Source organism: Hyposmocoma kahamanoa, unplaced genomic scaffold, assembly GCF_003589595.1.
Source record: "Hyposmocoma kahamanoa isolate Upper Pololo Valley unplaced genomic scaffold, ASM358959v1 78, whole genome shotgun sequence".
Lineage (NCBI taxonomy): Eukaryota > Metazoa > Arthropoda > Insecta > Lepidoptera > Cosmopterigidae > Hyposmocoma > Hyposmocoma kahamanoa.
The window spans coordinates 18,842,767-18,864,266 of NW_020653945.1; the positions used below are offsets into that span (position 1 = coordinate 18,842,767).

The window sequence follows — 21,500 nt, forward strand, 5'->3', positions numbered from 1 at the left end:
GATTTTCAGTACAAATCGGCAATTTCATACTTTAACCCCTATTATTAGGTAATATAGGATTAACACATGTGTAAGTAGAGATTTCTCAAGACTTCGCAATCTTGATATTATGCTCCTTACAAGTACATAACGTGTACTTGTACATGCAGATACTTTAAAAGAATTTGAAGTACCTATAGATTTCAGTGTAGGTCAATCAAATAGCGGAAAGATTTAATAAATTATTTATAATTCATACTGAGGTGAATAGCTTTCAAGCAAAGCGTCGTTAGCTTTTCTACTTTGTGTGTCATAAAGACTAATATAGCAAAGTATATTTCACGCCTGTGCTTTTAGGAAAGCCGACTTGAAAAACCAAATTACTAGACGGATTTAACGTGACGTAGCCGTCACGAAATTAATGCCTTTAGGAAGTGCGAATTTTTTCTTGCGTGTTCCACCGAAGACTGGCAATATTCTAACAAAATACAATGCGTTCTTATAACGTAAAAATAACGTCAATGAATCTAAAATGTGTTCACCTTTAATATAAAACTGACTGAATATTACATTTGAATATGATTACATCTTTTTAGTTTAGCAAATTGATTTGTTGTTTTGAGAACCAAATTTTTGCAATACAAGCCCAATCGGCACAAGCAAAATAAAATATTAAGCAAAATAGATACTATTTTGATACTATTCTACAAAACAAATTAAATTGCACTTCTACGCGTTATTCAGGGGCGGAGCAAAAAGCATTTGAAGATAAAATTGAAATACAGCTCCATAAAGTACGAATTTAGATAATATACTAGTGTGACGTAAGCTGGCAGCCGTAAATTGTGGCCGTTATATGGCATACAATGTTATGCGTACATAATGGGCTAACAAACGAACCAATGGTCACATGACGTGAGTAGGGTAATATGTTCGACAGTACAAGCAATTGAATATTGAAAGTGCATAGAAACGGAACATTTCGACGGAAAATAGTTTATTGACAAAAACAAGTAGTAGAGCTCCTTGTGAAAGAGTTGGTGCAGGGAAGTGTACCTTACATATGCCGTCAAACAGTGATATGAGCATTACTACGTTCCAGTTGTGAAGGGTGCTGGTGAAATTATAGGCATGTGGGAAATGTCAACTTATGTTTCAAGGTGACGGACGGTGGGGCAGTGCTTGTGCGATCTTTGCGAATTAAAGCTCTGTGTAGCACTGGAACTGTCATGGATTGGCGTGTCGCTTCCAAACGCAGGACTTGTGCGACCCGTCCATTGACATCATAAAATGCCAATATCTTAGTACAACGTGTCAAAGGGCGCGTTCAAATGAGCCGCTGTTAGAAGCGCTGCAGCCGCACGGCGCGGCGGCCGCGCAACTGTCGCGCTGCTGAAGTGCGACCAAATTTTCCCATGCCTTTTTTTATCCAGTCGATTGGAATAACTGGCGGAACTGCTATTCCATATTGCACCGTGTTGTTTTACATTCTTTATAAATTTTTCAATTCAATTTTCATCCATCGTGGTTAATTTGAAAAATTAATATGTACACCTCACTAACCGTGACTGCAACCTAGCATGACTGCAGCACGACTGTCGCGCGGCAGCTGCACGGTTGCAGCGCTTCTAGAAATTGTATGAAAACTGACAGTCGCGTGGCCGCCGCTCGACTGCAGCGCATCTAACAGCGGCTAGTTTGAACGCGTCTTTAGAATAGTAAGTGGTTATGCTAGGGCGGAAAGGAAGTAATGGCAAACAAGATTACACTTTAAGTCCTACCCTGAAGGCGAATATTAAGCCTCCCGAGTTTGCTATAACCTCACATTACGACGATTACCGTAACGCAGTGATGATTTTTAAGTTACATTTGTAAGACAACGGCGCATTAAAAAAAAATCACGAATTATTGACAATTTGACCAATTGAATTAGAAATAATTAAAACTTTGCAGATACAATCCAACAAATTTTAATACCATTTTTTGACATTTGTAAAAAATCGACCGCCTGTAGATTTTTGGTCAAGTAATTTCATATTTTCTATGAAAGCCGAATTTTATTGATAGACTCCACTATTCTCACTTCGAAGTTGTATCTTTGTTGTGTTCCGTGCTATACATATTTTATGAAAATTCTGAACAATTTTTTTTTTTGGTTAGTGTATCATTGGCAATCAGTGACATTATTGACATTATTCAGTGATATTATTATTATATTAGCAAATGTGACCAATAAATGACTAGGTAAATAAATAATTTAACAAAAAAAATGATTGGAGAGAACTTTCACCAAGAAACAGTACCATATACCAAATTTAAAGAACTTATCCAGTATAGTCGGGATATAATCATTCAAAGATAAAGTATGTGAGGAAACAGTAAGTAGCAAAAGACAGTCAAATTTTCTCTGGAACCACTCAATCCACGAACGAAAACGAATTGCGGGGAATATTACTAACGAGGTCTCGGCAATAATCCCCTTGACAAATAAACGTCTAAGAAGTATTAAGGGTTGAACTGCTGTTATAGAAATATATTTAATGTAATAGAGCCTCTACCATCATGCCCTATTATAAATATCCATGGCAGGAACGAGCTAATGTTGACGATTAAAATATAAATCCACCAAGCGCCGTGGAACTTAGATTTTTGTCTTATAAATAAGACCTCTTATATTATGCTACACCACTAAATATGATACATAGTTTAGCTCCACTTTCAGATTTCAATGCAGAGTTCAGAAACGATATTAGAAAAATATAAATATTTTTAAAATTATTTTTGTGTTGTTCGGGTTCGGAACAATATTACAATATTTACCAGAGCTTGCTACAGGTACCAAAAATATAAGTATTTATTTACAAATATACAAATATTTTTATACACATATTTATATTTTTCAAAATTATATACTTGTAAATAAAGCATGTAGAAAATTAATGTGAATTTTATTTAAGTACTTTTCAATTATTATCATACCATACTGGGCCCATTATATACCTAAGCTATTGTAACATCTGTGCCTACTTATGGAAACAATAAATTATTATTATTATTATTTTCCATTTCAATAACTGAATACCAGTACCATAGGAAAACCGATATATTTACCGATAGGTATCGGTACTCAATAGCGGTTATCGCGACGTTGCCAGTTGGTTACGTTCGGCTCCTGCGACCGATACTGTTTTCATTGCACGCGTGAATCTTCAGTCTGAAACTAAGCGGTGGGACGAACAAAAACTATTCAGTTCAATATTAAAATAAAGCGAAACACAGATTTGAGTAACGTAATATTATGATATCTGGCAATTTTTTATAAGAAATTACTTTACATGACACCACAATAGATCAAACCGATATGTCAACTGAATAAACGAAAGCCGCCAAGTGACACTAACATAAAGTTATATGGTGAATGCTTCAGTATCACAATAATATTAGTAGTCATAACATAATATGAATATCACTATAAATTGAATACAAAACAAAAGAAAGAAAGACTTCTAATTGATAAATAGGTTAATTAGTACCGGTGTACGCTTTGACAACTGTTACCATACTAAGATCAGGGGAACCTACTTCTGATACTACAAGTACAATTTATACTAGTAGTATCTAAGTAAACACTGCTACTTCAGAAAGGTTATTAGTACCGTTTCTTGAAAATACCGGTATTCCTGATTGGAACAGATTTCAGATTAAATTTTACAGATTAAAATACAGTTTTAAAAATTTAATTTTTGGGATTTAGAAGGTATTCTGTTGCTTCACTTTTCAGGTCAGCAATATATGTATCTATAGAATTGTTTGGACAATATAGGTACAAATAAAAAGGTTTTACAATCAAGTGCCCTGCTGCTAAATCCCTCTGCTTCGATAAATTGAGAACAAATGCCAGCAGGGGGTGAGAGCGGCTCCATTGGCGAACCTATTTATACAGATAATTTCGAAGTATCACATAAACATTTCTCTTCATACGGAGAACATTTTAGTTAAAAAGAAACGGTTTGCTTTTCATTTCAAAAAATGACGAATGGCGGTGACTATCAAAAAACACCATAGATGTTGATTTTGTTCGTCTAGTGATTCTATCTTAGAACAAGACTTCCCTTCACACCAAAGTTTTAATAAGTTTTTCAATTACTGCGAAACGAGTTACTAAAGAAGTTCATGAACAAACTCAACAGTCATTCCTATTACGTTTCTGTTATGAGAAATAAATGGGACAGCGAAGTTGTCTTCCTTTCGAGAAAATTCGAGATAAAAGTCTGTCTTTTAAAATTGGAAACGAACGAAAGAACTTTAAGAGGGTCAGCAACAAGCTTAGAAGTAATCCTAAGAACACTCAGACAGGGACGCAAACAACGCAAGCAAGTGAACATTGTACATTCGACTTTCTCCATGGTTCTTATTGAAAATTCACTTTTCAATTTTCTTACAATCTTATCCTCGACTTAATCCAATTAACAAGTCTAAACGCTAATGCTACTTGAATTAAAACTTTCCGTAAAAATGTTGATTTAATGAATTTTATACGCTTTAGCTATTTATTAAAACTCATAGAAATTATGTTATATGCCTTTCTATGTACATAGATTTTAGGACCAACTCTTAAGAGATGTTACGATTTCATTTCCTCTTTAATCAAGGCTCCATCAAATCCGCAGCTACCCTAAATGTTTATACCAACACCAGAGATAAATGGGAACAAAATCAGACACACGGCAACCCTACTTATAATGAACGTCGCCTCTTACGTTCTTAAGTTATATGTACGTACCTTGCGTAGGTAAACGTAGGGTTTAAAATCTCCAGGCAAGTTCTCATTATAGGACATTGTTGCGATTGTGACCATGTTGCCTATTCACTCGCCGCGCACTCGTACTCTCTACCACCACACAAAATGTACTACAAAGCATTTTACATATTTCTAAATATTATAGTCAAAATACAATGCTCTATTTCCTTTTGTACACAGACTGAATGTGTGAAGATAAAATTGAGGAAGGGACGCTTCTGTTATCGAAAACTGCTTTGAAAAGCGTGTGGTTTTGTTGCTAGGTAGCTGTAAGTGAGCAGTTTGATTTATCGTTTCTTGTGATATCAAAACAGCTTAGTAATTTTGAAAGCTAATTAAACTTATTGCTATGGTGTAACTAATTTTCTGGCGATTGTAATTACAATATAAACGGTGGACATCCAAAGTAAATATAACCTTTGTAACGCTTTTAATGTTTTGAACTGATCAATTATAGTGATAATTCCTGCAATGACAACAATATAGCACTTTTAAGGAATGTACATATACTGTAAAAAATTTATAAAATACAAAAATTCAGAAAACGGTACCCTAAACCATGTCCTACTAAATAAAATGGATGGTGCGTGAATAAAACGACACGAGATTTAATCCTGTGCGCTGACGTAAGACCCTGAGGAAACAATGTAGCAAAAATATTTTTTTCTCGAAACTTTATTGTGTTGCGAAAATAAAACATTTGAGAAATAAGCTCTTAGTTAAACGGGTTCAAATCTTGCCAAACACGAAGTATGGGTTTTATTTTGAAAACACACCTACAAGCATACAACAAAAATTCTATACTCAAATAATAACGAATTACATAATTCACAATAGTAGACAAAGAAACTAAATAAAACCTTCAGCGCCACAAAAACAAGTTGAAACTCGTAGCGATTGTCTGGTACGGACAGGAGTAGTTAATGGGCAAATTGTTAAGACCAAGAACATCTCAGAAAACGATGTCACCTTAGCACTCAAGAATTATGAAGTTATCCATGACATACCTTATTAACCCTTGTCTACAACAGTGAAAACAACTGGAATTGACATAAGCACTCGGAAGAGAAAATGTGACCTAAGATGAAAATAGATCATGAGCGTACAAGTACAGAGAGAGAGATCTACGAGTAGGTACATTATGCTTGTTATTTTAGGCTTATGGGGATAAGGGGACGACTGTGTGTAGAGGGGAGGAATCGATTGAAAGGGGTTGAGAGCTTTCCATTTGTATTTATTCACAGTCAAGCCCAGTAACGAAAGACTAAGGTAAACAGAAAACATAAACGCCGTGATTACCTTTTCCGGTTTTACCCATTAAATTAACCAAATCTGGTTTTAATCATAAAACATGCATATAAAGTCGTATGTAGATGCATTGTTTGTATAGAAACAGGCTTTACAAATAAGTCAGAAAAAGAATCCACAAAAATAGTTTTCGAACCCTATACAGAAAGCCTACGAAAACAAGAACGACAGACTAAAAAATTCGATAAGATAGACATCACAATTATGTCCGGTTTTCATTGCTTAGTAATTATACCTTTAAAACGTGTAATATTCCCAACGCGTGCATTTGTTAATTCCGAAGGTCAATAGAATACTGAAAGGCCTTTTATTAATGCAGATACGGTTATCCACTAATCTATCACGCGATGACACTATATTATTTAATACAATTTGTCTTTAACATGAAAACCAAATGTCACACAAATAACAAGAAATGTTGACTACGATCTGCTACTATATCGAAGTTTTATGATAATGGCAATGGAGTACAGTGATGAGATCATTTTGTTGCCGATCAATATACGATTTAAATCTCTGAGTGGCACTGCAACTGTTATGCTGTTGGACAGGCGTGTCCCTTACCTCCGGACGCACGACTGGTCGTCCTGTCATTTGGTATCATAAAAAAAAAGCGAAACGCTTCCTGCGAATCCTTGGAATATACAACATGGGATCTGTACAACGCCACTGATAATGCTATGTTAGTCGCTGAGTACTGGTCCTCACAAATATAAATAAGAAGAAGAACAAATAGGAGTGGATCCCCAGCTTACGTCTAGTCTCCCGATGAAGGAAATAGGACGGCGGGCGGGGTTAATAAAAAATATTATAATCGTGGTAATGTAATCCCCTCATACACTCTGTGATATATCCTGTAGAATGCCGATATATTCGAAAATACAAAATTAAAGTGGGCTTAGGAAATGCAATGGTACAATTTTAAAGATTAAGTGCTTATCACAGAAGTTTGCGTGCGTGTAATTTAAATAAGATATTCCAACAACATGACGTATTATATACAGTTACATTATTTTGAATACAAAGAAAAAATTTGTTCTTAGCTACAATCAACTGTCCCCTTGATTGTAGCTAAGGTTATAGACAAATTATTTTTAACTAATCGATGCATTCTAGAAAATATAGAACGGGAAACTTCTCGTGTTGGGATTTAGGTGGTTTGTGAATCCCCCGCCATGAGAGGGCAATATATTTTAAAACAGATTGATTTCATATATTGCTAACGCTCTTCCTCGAATAAAATACATAAAAACCGCACTCAGTCATTGCAAAGAGTGCCAAGAAGTAGGTGATGCGTTGAGTGTGTGTTTTGTTAAATCAATTTTATTGATCTACGTCACTCAAAAGGTTTTCATATCTTATTTAAATATAGGGCTTTTAGTCGTTATCTTATAAGATAGTTATGAGGATATTATTTAAAAAGATAGCGGTCACTTTGAAGTTGTACAAAGCTAAAAACTTGTATGCTAATATCTGATTGGTTTGGCAAGCTGTCTCGCTATATCAAAAATATGTTACTTTTGCTTAGTTTGGTATGTGAAGTGGATGCGAAACTTCTACTAGTATGGCCACCAATAAACGGGAGGCCGTTTGTGAAATTAGTATGATTGTGGAGGCACAATCATACTAATTTCAGAGTGACAGTGGGTGAGGTCCAGGGATCATGCCTTGTGGTACAGCTAGATATTTTTGCCATAGGTACCATCTTGTCTGTTGTGCCATGAGAATACCGGATGTGGACCATACATTTCTCGAGGCGAAACTCTCGATATTTTGTGTCCCCATTTTAGGTAGCTCCGAGCATTGTCTGGTAAATGTGGCAAAAAACAGATACGGGCGATACGGCTCAACCGACTGGAACTATTTGCGTCATTTCTTCGCATATTATCCTTAGCTGTGATCAAGATTTTTCTCTGGTGGTTCGTCGGCTTACGCAATTGCCGTAGAGTAAGTTATATGGAGTATTATATAACCATACTCTCGAGTTTTTAACTGGCACTAAAGCTCGCTTACGGTTCATTACTGACTGTTATCTTTTTGGGATCCAAAAACGAACCTATTTTGCGCTAAAGATCGAGTGTGCAAAGCCCCTAACAGAATAATCCACCGGTCGAAAAAAGTTTTCAAGTAATATCTGGTTTCTAACTATCTATAGCTTCTCACTTGCGTCTATGCGTATGAATTTCCAAGTCAAGGAAGCATGATAAAATGTAAACTGTGCCCTTATAGCTAATATCTAATAGGACAGTTGGGAGGACTATGCTAATCTAACACAGACTTTGCCGAAGTTTATATATAGCAGATTTTCTTGTAAATGCCTGATGTGGAGTGAAGCAAGAATATCCAAGCGTTCCAGAGAAGGCAGAGTTAGTGCATGCAAGTTTTATTATCGGGTTTTCCTACCTTATGATTTTCACAACTGGGTCTCAGATTTTCTGAATGACTGACTGATCCTTACGAATGGTCTTGAAGGCTATTCGTTAGAACAGCAAGCTGTTGCCAGAGTACCTAATGAATTTGTTCTGTCAAATATTTTCATACTCAACAAATCTGCTAGTACACAGTTTTAAGTACGCAACAGCACAAGAGGCGATACTTTGGTTTCTTAAATTCTATTGCATCTACTTTATCACTTCATTAAAGACAAAGGAGAGTCTCAAGTGAATTTTTTCTATGTATTTTGTTTAAAAAAACCATCACATGACTTTATTACTTCTTAGTAATAAAGCTTAATATTCAAAATGTAAAACGGTTTCAGATAAGCATTTTCATTCCATAGCGAACTAATTCCGAACAGTGTTTCCCTGTATTTTCAAACAAGATACATATTTCCTTAAAACTTTTTATGCCTATCGATATCCATTTCGTTCTCCTCCCATCTCTAGGATCGATGTCACTTATCCTAACTCTATGAATACACTCAACATAATTCACCCCGCCGACCCTAATCGTACTAAAAGGACAGTTATGGGTTTTAGCATTAAGTATCCATAATTTCTAATTAAACTATCGTTCAGGGAAACAATGTTTGTACCCTTCGTAAACTTTACGGAGTTCTTCGGTTTACATTACCTTTGGTTCAGTTATAGGTACTTTAAACAGATAGCTTTTGTTTTTTATAGTGGCTTATTTCTAAAATACGTCACTTTTGTGTTGCATTATTTTTCGAGTATACATGGATTAATATGTATTAAACTATAAAACTTAGTAATTCATGATTACATAAAATAATAAGAGTAATTACAGAAATGCTACTGTAGCGTAGTGGTATACAAAATTTTGCTTTTTGTGCGACAGCTTCACAATTATCTTGAATGGTTTCCCAGATCGGTTTCCCTATGTAATACGAAGCACAAAGTTTCGTAGATAATTTGGAATTAGTTTTTATTGATTTTGTTGTCAAACAAGAAAACATTTCGTGATGCGTTTAACATTGCTTTCTGTAACACAGGTCTTTGAACCTAGCTCGGAAGTCAGGGCCTTACTATGAAATATAACAAGAATTTATTATTATCCATATTATAAATTGATCAAACAGAATTGTTGACCTCGTTTTTCCCTTTTCAGCTTTTTGCGCAGTTAAGGTTTTTATATAATATTTTTTCTTTTATTACAACTTTTTAAAATTTATATCAATAAACGAATAAATAAAGTTCACGCGTTCACCTACCAGCTCTCGGTACCACCAATTTACGAACAATCTAAATTGGTTCTGGGGCCCTCCTCTCGAAACACGAAATCCGTAGTTACGGCCGTTTTCCCGCTATGGATGTCCTACGGAACTACTCTCGAAATCTGTCAACGAAAAGAGGGGTCCATTCGAAAACGTCCAACGGCCCGTTCAAAACGTCGTCGTTGTCATAGATATAGAAAAAAAGGGTCGTTGTCATACATTCTTAGTTCTAGCCCCGAACGAAAGTCAAGCCTGTAGGGAAAACGGTCGTAACTACGGATTGCGTGTTTCGACAATAGGGCCCCTGGTCTGTGTGTTATGGGTAGGACCCGAAGTTAATTTCGTTACTCTGGTACTTAGGTATACTACAGGGAATTCCATAGTTTGAGACCAGCATTTGGCTTGTCTAACACGTTATATTATTATTATTTCACGTAGGCTCAACTTACTAACGATTGTGTGTACCTAAATGTAATGCTTAAAAATATTTTTCGAATTGAATGACTTATCTACGTAATGTTGGGACTTCAAAACTTAAGAAAATAATGCTCAATAAAATGCCAAAGAGCGGCCGCCACCGCTTTTATTTTTGGCATAATTAAAAAATTGATATAAAGTATATATCACGACTAATCTAACGATAATTCAAACGTAACGTCCATCAAGCCTTTAGAACACAGGATGAGACAAAGAGCCTTAGTATTTATCCGGGCGCAGTCAGATGAAGATAGTTAACATTTCGAGTTCTTAGGTTTTCGCGATTGTTACACATAGGAAATGAAACTATTTTTCCGGATTTAAATCGCGTATATTTGTTTTTTCAAACAAATATACGCGAAACGTCGGTTTGTTTGAAAAAACAAATATACGCGATTTAAATCCGGAAAAATAGTTTCATTTCCTATAGTTAACATTACCAAAATTTTATCAACAAAGTACCTGTTCGCATATGATACATAAATAAATAAATATGTATTATACATATAACATTACTTACTGCTCGGTTGACAAATACCTATTCTAAGTACTCAAGATGGCGTACCTACGTTCAAAAAAGCGAAGTAAAGATAATCAAAAGAAAATTGAGTTTCGCAATTAAGCGTAACGTTAGCAAAGTTGAAGAGTGGTAAGAAGCAATTGCCCCAAGGAGCGACACGAACCTAAATCCACAAATACGAGAGTTAAATTGTATTATATAGCGCCTAATTTCCTCTACCAAACCACCTGAGGCAAAATTTTCGCAAAATGCTATATTTAAATTTAACGCCATCGAAACAAAATTGGATTTGAGATTGGAAACTTTCGAGTAAAGATAACAAATTTTTACTTTGAAAGGAAATTTTAAAAGAAAAATTTGCAATTTGGCATTGTTTACATTTGTAAAACATTTTCTTGACACTTGGAACTCTTTGAAATGATAATTTCAAACCACTGTCGTAATTGAAAGGTTCGACCTAAGTTTCCGCCGTTTAATTATGTTTCGATCCAGTGGTCCAGAAATGACTTGAACAAATTCCACATGGAACATTACATGCCGCAACAATACTACGTTACCTCGCCGCTAGAACCTCGATTTTCTCCGTCAAGTGCAAATAGAGGGACATTTATGTGTAATTGGTCGCAGCAGCAGCTATTGTTATGATAATAGCCAGTCGGGCATATAGAATTTCTTTTCACATCATGTCTGTAGCATTGACTTCATGTTTTTTTTACAGAATCTTGGTCGAAGTCTCGACGGAAGTTTCCTTCGCAGTTTTTCTTATAACTAGAAATGCAAACAATTCTATTTGCGTAATTTGGAAATAAACGTGTCACTAGCGAATTTGAGGATACTCTTTCGCATATAAACTGTAAAGAGTCAATACAAGCAACTAGCTGTTTGTAAAGTAAATATTTGTCAAACGGATTCTTATTATCTTCTAAAGAAAATAAACTCTATATACACAAGTTTTGAGAGCCTATTTTGATAAATAAGTTTATCTACATTATCACTCAGTAGTACGTTCCTGTAAACTATTGCTGAAAATGGTAATGTGATTAAATGGACGCAGTAACAATAACAAAGACGGATTTAATCAACAGTTCATATAGGGTGACGTATCAATGACAGTATATTTTTGAAAGGGAGGTCATTTACAGAGATAAAAAAGTAATTATTTCCCAAGTGTCATTGAGAACCTTGAATAAAATGGTGTATAAAATAGGTACAATCTCACTCAGAACAGAATGTACAATTCCATTTTAAAAAACTGACTAATGTTGTGTTTATTTTGCTATAAATGAACTAAACAAAACATAAAAGTTAAACTCTCGGAAACATTAATACATGCATAAAATTTTTGACGACCTCCTTGGTTGAGTGGCTTGCACGCCGGTTTTTCATGATCTCTTAGGTCCCGGGTTCGATCCCCGACCGGGTCTTTTTTTATGTAATGTCAAGTGACGGGACCACAGACACATGTCTAGATAAACGCCGCAAGTACAGCAATTTGTATGAAAACCAAGCGTGCCACATTTTATGTAACCACCATGATGTCACAAGAACTATTTAGTGATGGGAAACCTCCTTCCACGCTAAATTGATTGATTGAACGGAATACACGTATTCCATTCAATTAATCGATTCAAGTGTTCGTTAATTACAAGTACCTAGTCGTGAAATATTAATATAGTAGAAAAATACCAAAACAAGATAGTTATGTCCTTTATTAAAAGTTGTTTTAAAAAAATTTTGATTATTTAATAATTTAAACTTTAATTTTTAATCAACATCAAATATTAAAAATATTGTCCTTGAAATAATATAAGCTTTTTATATAACTATCCTTTTGTAATAGAAGATCTTATCGATTGACTTAAATAATGAAAACACACGTCAATATATGAACTTGCAACTGCCTTAATTAAATTTACTAGATGGTTTTCCGTCGGTGATTGATTAAATTGGTGAATGGCAAGACAACTGAAAATGTTACTGCCGACAAAATATTTAAAATCTTACTAATCAGAAGAGGTTTACTTAATGTCGGCCTCGCGTAAAGTTTTTGTGATTTGATCATGACTTCTCGGATTTCTAACTCTGCTACTCTGCATATTTGGATAGCATCTTTGGTGGGATAAACAAGACCACCTTCGTCCTTGTTCTGAAGCGTAGAAGCGGCAACTAAGTGTTTTTCAATCGATTGATTGAACGGAATACGCGTTAATACGCGTACTCCATTCAATTAATCGATTCTAAAAAGAATAATTTTTGTTCAAGTATTTGCTGATTACGAATAGTCGTAATATTAATATAGTAGAAAAATACTAGAATAAGATAGTTTAGTACTTTATTTGACTGTAAAAAAATTTAGACTTTACTTTTTAATCGGCTTCAAATATTAAAATTATTGTCCTTCCAGTAAAATGAGCTTATTATATAATATCTTTTTGTAATAGAAGATCTTATCGATTAACTTAATTAATGAAAACGCACCTCAATATATGAACTTGCCACTGTATTAATTAATTTTATTAAATGGTTTTCTGTTGGTAATTGATCAAATTGATGAATGGCAAGACAAATGAAAATGTTACTATTGACAAAATATAGTCAAAATCTTATTAATCGGAAGAGATTTACTTAATAATGGTTTCGTGTGAAATTTTTGTTATTTGTTTATTATTTCTCGGATTTCTAACTTTGCTACTCTGCTATATTTGGATAGCATCTTAGGTGCGATAAACTAGACCAACTTCGTCCTCGAAAGCAACGAACTCATACGTATGACCAACTCCAGGTTTTTGTAAAGACAGCGTACTGTTAATTCTTTGCATTATTATTTTTTGTATTACTCGTAATAATTAAATAATAGTAATAATTAATAAGTAATTATTTGCTCACTATATCACATTCGAGGCAACGTACTGCAAAAATTATCGAAATTACAGATACTATTGATTTTAGATACTACAAAACTGAAAAAAAAAAAAGAAACGTTACTAAACGTTATAACAAAAGAGTTATAGAATATTTTTATAATATTACTAAGGTCATAATAATTTTCGTCCCTTTGTTTTCAAAATCGATCAAAATCGAGAACAGTGTTGCCTAACTCATCACTAAATGGAGCTAAGAGGGAGCAGAGGAAAACTCCACTTTAAAGTTAAAAATAAAATACTGTATGAGTAACTAAACTACACGATATATACAAGCATAGACACTAATCAGAAACATAAAACAATAAAGTTTCATCGATAGATAAAAATCGCGAAATGACCTCTAATTTTCAAATTTTTTCGATTATCTTCGAAATGCTACAGGTTATTAGGACAAAAATCAGACAATTAATTATATTTATGCATGATCGAGAACTGTCACTACGATTTTTTTTAATCCCTTTAGTTTTAGAGTTATTCCGCTAAAACGAATTTGGTACTTTTAATGCGCAAAATTCAACTTCTCCTGTCGCATGTCACGCGAACACGTGACAGGCATATATTTGTTTCACAAATTTGGGCGTAGCCAACGTCAAAACTTTTTTGCAGCATGCTTCCTCTTCAATTTGGCCAAAAAATGTACAAGCGGCCGGACCACAGAAACTGTATGCATTATGCAAAAGTGCGTTCGTTCGATATTCATGGCGCATTAACAAAAGATCACAAATATATCGCACCAAGTAAAAGCCGCAATGTAACAAATCATGAGGCATACACTGGGTTGCACATTTGTTTTCTCGAAATTCATACAAAACCAAAAGAATTGTTTTTAAAATATCTTCTGATTACAAAATCACTTGCCCGTGGAAGGAAACGTCCCTGTTTACCCGTTTACCACAGTTATGGTGCTTTTGCAGTTTATAATGGCACAATTAAAAGGAAGTAAATAAGCGCCACGCCTTTTGATAATAGTTGCAGTGCCACTCAGAGCTTTAATCGCAAAGATCTGAGGGGCACTGCCACTGCGCCCGTCATGCGTCACACTGAGACATAAGTTGACAAGTCCCATGTGCCTGTAATTTCACCAGCGCCCTTACCCTTTGTCGCGTCCAGCCTCCATGGATAACAAGTGTCCAGCCTCCATCGATAACAAGACTGACAGGCCACAAAGACAGACTTACTAGATTGACAGGAATTCGAAATAAGACCGACTTTCTCTTGGACAAAGGACGACGACCGACCTTCCTATCTTTGAAAAAGGACGAGGTGGCCTGACTAAACCTTCGACGCGAGCAGACGACTTCTCCTGACTGAATTGTACAGACAGACCGTACACTCTTCAAAACTGGAACACAGTAATGCTAACATTACTGCTTAGCGGCAGAAATAGGTAAGGTGGCAGAACTTCCCTGGACTAACTCTTTCACAAGGAGCTCTATTGCTGGTCTATGTAGAAAATACTTTTACTTGTACTGTCCTTGTTTTAGATTTCCATAATAGGAGAGCTTTAGTTACTTATTTTGGGATCAGAGCAACGTATGTGATGTTGTCTAATATTTATCCAATTTATCTAAAATATTTTGACTTTCAAACAATACTAAAAGCTACAACTATGTGTAGTAATTTCATAATATGAATCAAGATGTAATTTAATAAACAATTTGGCAAAAATTCAGGACATCAGAGACAGAGAGTGTTTAACATTGGCGTACAATACCAAGTACTTTTAAACAATGACAAACTAGAAGAACATATTTTAGACAGATAATCAGGGTGTATAAGACCAAATGTTTGTATTGAGTATTCTGCAACAAGTGTGCATTTCCATGAGGTTTTCAATGTGTACACAATTTAATGTGAAAGTATTTCTCATTTATTTCATAGAACTATGACATCATAGAATAGTTAAGACTTTTTTGTTGTTTTAGGACAGAATAAACGTATCAATATTTATCCTATTGCTTTTATAAAACTACACTATGAAACTATTCAGTCATTTTCATCCTTGCTGTTCTATAATGAAATTTTGCTATTGGAATTTTGTTTATCAATTAAAAACCTCCATAAAATTAAACAAGGAGGTTTGCGATCACGAACTGATCTAAACTAGAGACGAAACGGATAGTGATTTACCCGGATACCGAATATTCGGCGAACAACTAGGCCGGATATCCGACCCACTGCCGTAAACGGTTTATAAAAAAATCGGTTTACAGCGCGCATCGCCATGATTGATTAATTAGGGAATGATTGCACTGTCATATTGACGATTTGATTTGTTATGGTCACTTGGTTTTTTATAAAAACGATTAATTTATTCAATAATACAATATAATAAAAAATAAACATTAAAAAATGTTAACAAATATTTTAATATCAGTGCTGTTTGTTTGCTGTGCCGAATGCAAATTTCCCGAGGTGGAGAAGAAAAAAAACAATTACATAGTTTTTTGGCTATATTAAAATTTCTAGTTATTGCAAGTATTATATAAGTCTAGCACTTGATACGCCCGTTATTATTTTGTTTCAAATTGATTTCATTAATTTGTGTGTGATCTAACTAATTTTAAGCTTTGATACCAGATTTGCCAAAAAAAAATTACTTACACGTTTCATTATTGAAGACACACTTGTGTATACGAAAACAGAAGATTTTATTTTTTGAAACGATCGTGATCGTGATTTGGTCGTTTGGCAAACAAGTAGTACATCATTTAACGAAGTTTGCAAGAATTTATAGTTCCGCTGTCCTCTGCAGCTGGTCTCGTTTAGAATTTTAATTTTTTTTTTTATAAAAAATAAGTGCGCATTCGACCTCCATCTCACCTGATGGAAAGTGACGATGAGGTCTAGGATGTAGGATGCACACCTACATAATGCCTATTCACTCTCGCCTTGAAAAGGTCCAAGTTATAGCGTTCGGGGATCAAGTCTGCAGGCAGGGAATTCCATTCCCTAGCCGCTCGCCATACAAATGTGGAAGCGATACGCTTCGTGCGAATCCGGGGAATGTTCACAACATAAGGGTGGAACCCCAGGCCACGTCTAGTCCCCCGATCATGGAAAGAGGAAGGCGGAATCTAATTAAGCAATTTCATCGCACACTCTCCGTGATATATCTTGTAGAATACCGATAAGCTGGCAACTCTACGCAGTGTTCAAGGCTCTGCAGCTTCGCCTCTATTCCGAGTCACCTATAAGCCTCTTGGCACGCTTGTCTATTGAATCCAAGGTAGCCAGTTGGTATTTAACAGAGCTATCCCATAAGTAGCAGCAGTATTGCATACACGACCGGACTTGTGCTTGGTACAGCTGAAGCAACTGTCCCGGTGTGAAGTAACGCCTCACCTTGGAAAGAATGCCAAGCTTCTTGGCTGCATTTTTGGCCATGGATTCAATGTATCTGACGAAGTTCATTTTAGACGACAGGTCCATTCCAAGTAAGTGAAGACGGTCGTCTATCGGTAAGGATACATCACGAAAAGTCGGAATCAGGTGAAAGGGATACCGTTTAGTGGAGAAAAGACACACCTGCGTTTTGGTAGCATTAAATTTGACAAGATTGGCATCGCCCCAATCGGAGACTGCCTTAAGTGTCAAATTCAAACGACTAACCATGGACTCTCGACAAGATTAGATTTCTTCTCCACTGACCCTTGCATTGGTCAAGTACCTGTCCACAAATGTGCTGTCATCAGTATAGCCAAAGGAACCTGGAATTAACTTATCATTTATATGCAGCAGAATAAGGGTTGCGGACAGTACAGAACCCTGAGGAACTCGATATCGCCCGATGTTCGGAAGTAGCCTTTTAAAACCACTCTCATCGAACGTTCACTCAAGAAATCCGAAATGCAATTGCAAAGGTCAGTGCGAAGCCCATTACAGGGAAAGTTGCTTAAAAGGCTTGCGTGGCAGACCCTGTCAAAAGCTTTAGAAATGTCTAAAGAAACTGCAATGGCTTTGCCATGCCCTTCTATAGCCTCGCTCCAAAAGCGACAGGCGTACACAAGAAGATCTCCAGTATATCGCCCTCTATGGAATCCGTACTGGCGATCACTGAGGAGATCGTTGTCAAGGTACGACAGGAGACGGTTATTAAGTACACGTTACATAGTCTTGCAGAGTACGGAAGTGACTGAGATAGATCTATAGTTGACAGGGTCAGCTTCCTTTTTTTAGGCACTGGTTGCACATTTGCAAGCTTGCACGACCTGGGATCTACACCAGTCTCAAGTGAGAGGCGGATACAGGCATGTGAAAATAGGAGACAACTCAGGCGCAGTTACGCAGGATTATGGCTGGAATGCCATCTGGCCCGCAAGCTTTATGCACATATAGAACCAAGTTTTACCACTTAATGCAGAAAAACCGGTCTTCCTCCACCATATTTGTCTTTATTGAAATTTGAGTACTTTTATAGATAGCGTTATGTAACTTCATTATATTCAGCTCTTTCAGTTACAAGTAATAAATAAATCGACAACGATCCTTTAGATGCAGTTTATTCTATTACTCTCATGTTTAATCAATAAATCAATTTATTTGGCGCACTGATTATGAATTTTTCGCAGTTTTAAATACCCGGTTTCCGGCCGGATATTGTTCTACTATCCAGTATCCGGCCGGATAGTAAAAATAGACCGGATAGGCCGGATAACGGATAGTGCCGGATATCCGTTTTGTCTCTAATCTAAACCTAGTTTTCAAAATTAGGCAAAAGTATTTTTACTTCTATTCCATCCTTTTCTATAGAATTAATAGAATAATTTTCATTCATTTGCTATATCATAGAACAAATAAGACAATAAAATCTTAAAAGTAACATGAAGTTATAGTTCTATAGAAGAAATGGGAGTTACCATAACGTGCATGGATATGTACCATTTCATCCCAAAGATATCTCGGCTTGCAGTGGACCGGCGTTGCTACCACTGTATGCCATCATGCACCTTACTGTCCTGGCAAATGCAATCATTTGTTAGTAAATCAATCCTCTATGTTAAGTCTACTATGAAATTTTATATGAAGAATCCTACACATACAGTTTTAAGAGTAAACAGTGATCATTGTGTGAAATTAGTTTTTCTAAAATCAATAGACTTTATTACACATAAAAGGTAGATAAGTTATTGATTATCTTATACTTTAATATACACGTGTACTACAAGATAGGTATTGCCAACCAACAGCTAAAGGTTTACTGTTCATTAAAACTGTCCTCTTTAAAGCTATTCCTTACAGAAATATCAAGCACAACAAAAAACAATTTAGACAAACAATTTGAATACTATTTTCTTTTATTTAGATGTTTACATCCTAGATGATTAATCTTTCTGCATGTCAATTTAGCAATATGTGTGTAACATTTAAAAAGACATACATAGAAAAATATTAAAACCATTAACGAAATGAATTCACTTTCTATCCCCTTGGCAATGTACACAGTAACACTTGGCTTTTTGAGTAATTAAATTAGACCATCACTTTAATTATTTATTCTAGTTTTATAACATTCACACAACAAAATGGAAATGTACATAAAATATGTACTTGATAAGTAAAAAAATATTCAGTAAAAAATATGGAGTTACTCACAATTCTTAACTAGACCTTTTATATTACTCAAGGACTATATTTTATGATTAAATATTATGAAATGTGCAACATTTTGAGCACTCTAAACTAATATGCAAGTGTATAAAACCTGCTGGTGCATTTTGGTTACTTTTATCATTCAAATACTTTTGATGCTGACTGAACTCAATAGGATGAGATACTTGTTTCATACAGTTAACAATATTACTTATCCAATATTAGTGAAGTACCATCCACAAAAGGAATAAAATAAATTCATTAACACTATCACTGTTTACTCCAACAGAGATGTCCAACTGTATGTGTTGAAGGAACCCAATTAAATTGATACTAAAGCAAGCTATAATACCTAGTAATTTCGTAATGATATTTAAGTTTGGCATTTGGGTATTGTTGTTCTGGCATTTTGTCTATATCGTAAATTGGTTTTTACAATAGAAAGTGGATTCTTATTTGAATTAAAATAAGTAAAAGATTTTTTATTTTTCATTATAATACTTGCACATAAAGATTGTAAAAGAACAGACACATTTTAAAAACTTAAAATTTGTATTCAGCTGAATTATAATTTGATACATGTGAAAAATTGTCTATTCAAAATTAAGTATATTTGAAATAACATTTTTTTATTGACAATGCCAGATCAACTAGTAAAACACCGTGTTCAAGGGTTTCAGATTAATGTTTAAGAAGCAGAGCAACTACTGAAAGGAAAATCTCCAAGCGAATGTGAACCCCGCCGTGTAGAGCGGCCAGCGAAGCTGCAGCATGCGCGCTCCCCTCACCTGGGCCTTTCTTCGCACGGTGCCCGCGTGTCAGGCTCGGCTTCACCACGCGGCCCGCGCGGACCCCCGACATCCTACTTCCCTGACTCCTAAGCTCACCACAAATCTCAGCCCCCACAGCTGCCAACAGCACGTAACAACCAACTTATCGATTCGGAAACTCTTAAAAACCTTACTCACGATCACATAACTGTTCACCCAACAACGGAGCCCAAAGCTGACCACTTCACAAAATAATTCTTTTTCAAAAAAAAGCACCGCTTATACATTCGGTTGTTCGATAAAACACTTATATATTTTTTTTGGTTTACATCACGCTAAGACAGAACGTGCACAGAAATACACAAAAGACAATGAAAAAATTAAGTGACGAATTGACTTGACATAACAACTCCGCGAGAACTTCAACACTAAAGTGACAGTCAACTTGACAGAACCACCATGGTGTGCTTTCTCTTTCTCTTTCGGCGTGTAAAAGAGATAAAACTATTCGTGCAATATAATAATAGATAACTATTTATATGATATAAATAGATAATATTGCACCAGGGAAATAATTTTATTATAATGAGATAATATAGACATAAATTACATCTACAGCTTGGCAAAAAAGAGTATGACGCGATGAAAACTGGAAATAAAAAAAGATATTTGTGGCAACACTATTAAAAATGTCAGTGGTGTCAAATAACCAGCATCTTGTATTAGTAGTTTGTGATCCTCTTAACTTTAGTAGTCCAACTTACCAACACCGGTTAATGTCCTATTAGAGCTTAGCGAAAATTTTTTTTTTTGTTTCGTTTTTTTTCTTTCAACTGTGACATTGGCAAAATCATCAGTTCTCATATTGATGGAGCCATAAAAATAAAAAGTGAAGTGAACTTTAGTGTTCTCCCCCCATATTGTTACTCTATGTAAATTTATCCACTTAAATAACATATATTTATAAATGTTGTTTTGCTGTTTTGTTTTACATTCTCAACTGAGTACTCCAACTTACCAACACCGGTTAATGTTTTTTTTTTTTAAATTTATTAAGGCTTTGGCAAAGCCAATAGCCTAAACATGAAGTTTAATTATGTTTCTGTAAGTATGGCCGCCACAAAGAGGATAGGCAATTTGAGGCGGCGTGCTTGGATTGACTCGGGATTCCTTAAAACGGGCCGATACGGGTATTTTAGTTGGAGATTCGTATAATTTCGCGTTTTAATCTTCGATTAAGGCACAATAGCACTATCCTATTCCACTTTAAACTAGATTTCACAAAATAATTGAAAGTCAAAATAAAAACGACACTTTTCCCTCCAAAAGGTCCAGAGCGAATGCCGGTTAATGTCCTATTAGAGCTTAGCGAAATAATTTTTTTTTTGTTTCGTTTTTTTTCTTTCAACTGTGACATTGGCAAAATCATCAGTTCTCATATTGATGGAGCCATAAA

General features: G+C 35.2%; 1 protein-coding gene across 4 annotated transcripts in view; it reads right to left on the reverse strand.

The window, feature by feature from the left end:
* Positions 1-20,608, reverse strand: part of LOC113233180 — a 44,569-nt gene extending 23,961 nt beyond the window's left edge. For 2 of the 4 annotated variants that reach the window (XR_003310675.1, XM_026468202.1), the window contains exon 1: positions 20,063-20,608. Coding sequence is in view for 1 of the 4 variants with exons in the window: in XM_026468202.1 (XP_026323987.1) it covers positions 20,063-20,135 (73 nt within the window). In the remaining 3 variants the exon portion in view is untranslated. Of the gene's footprint in view, positions 1-18,563; positions 18,641-20,062 lie in introns of all 4 variants that reach the window. The other 2 variants (XR_003310677.1, XR_003310676.1) reach the window with 2 other exon arrangements.
* Positions 20,609-21,500: the final 892 nt, after the last annotated feature.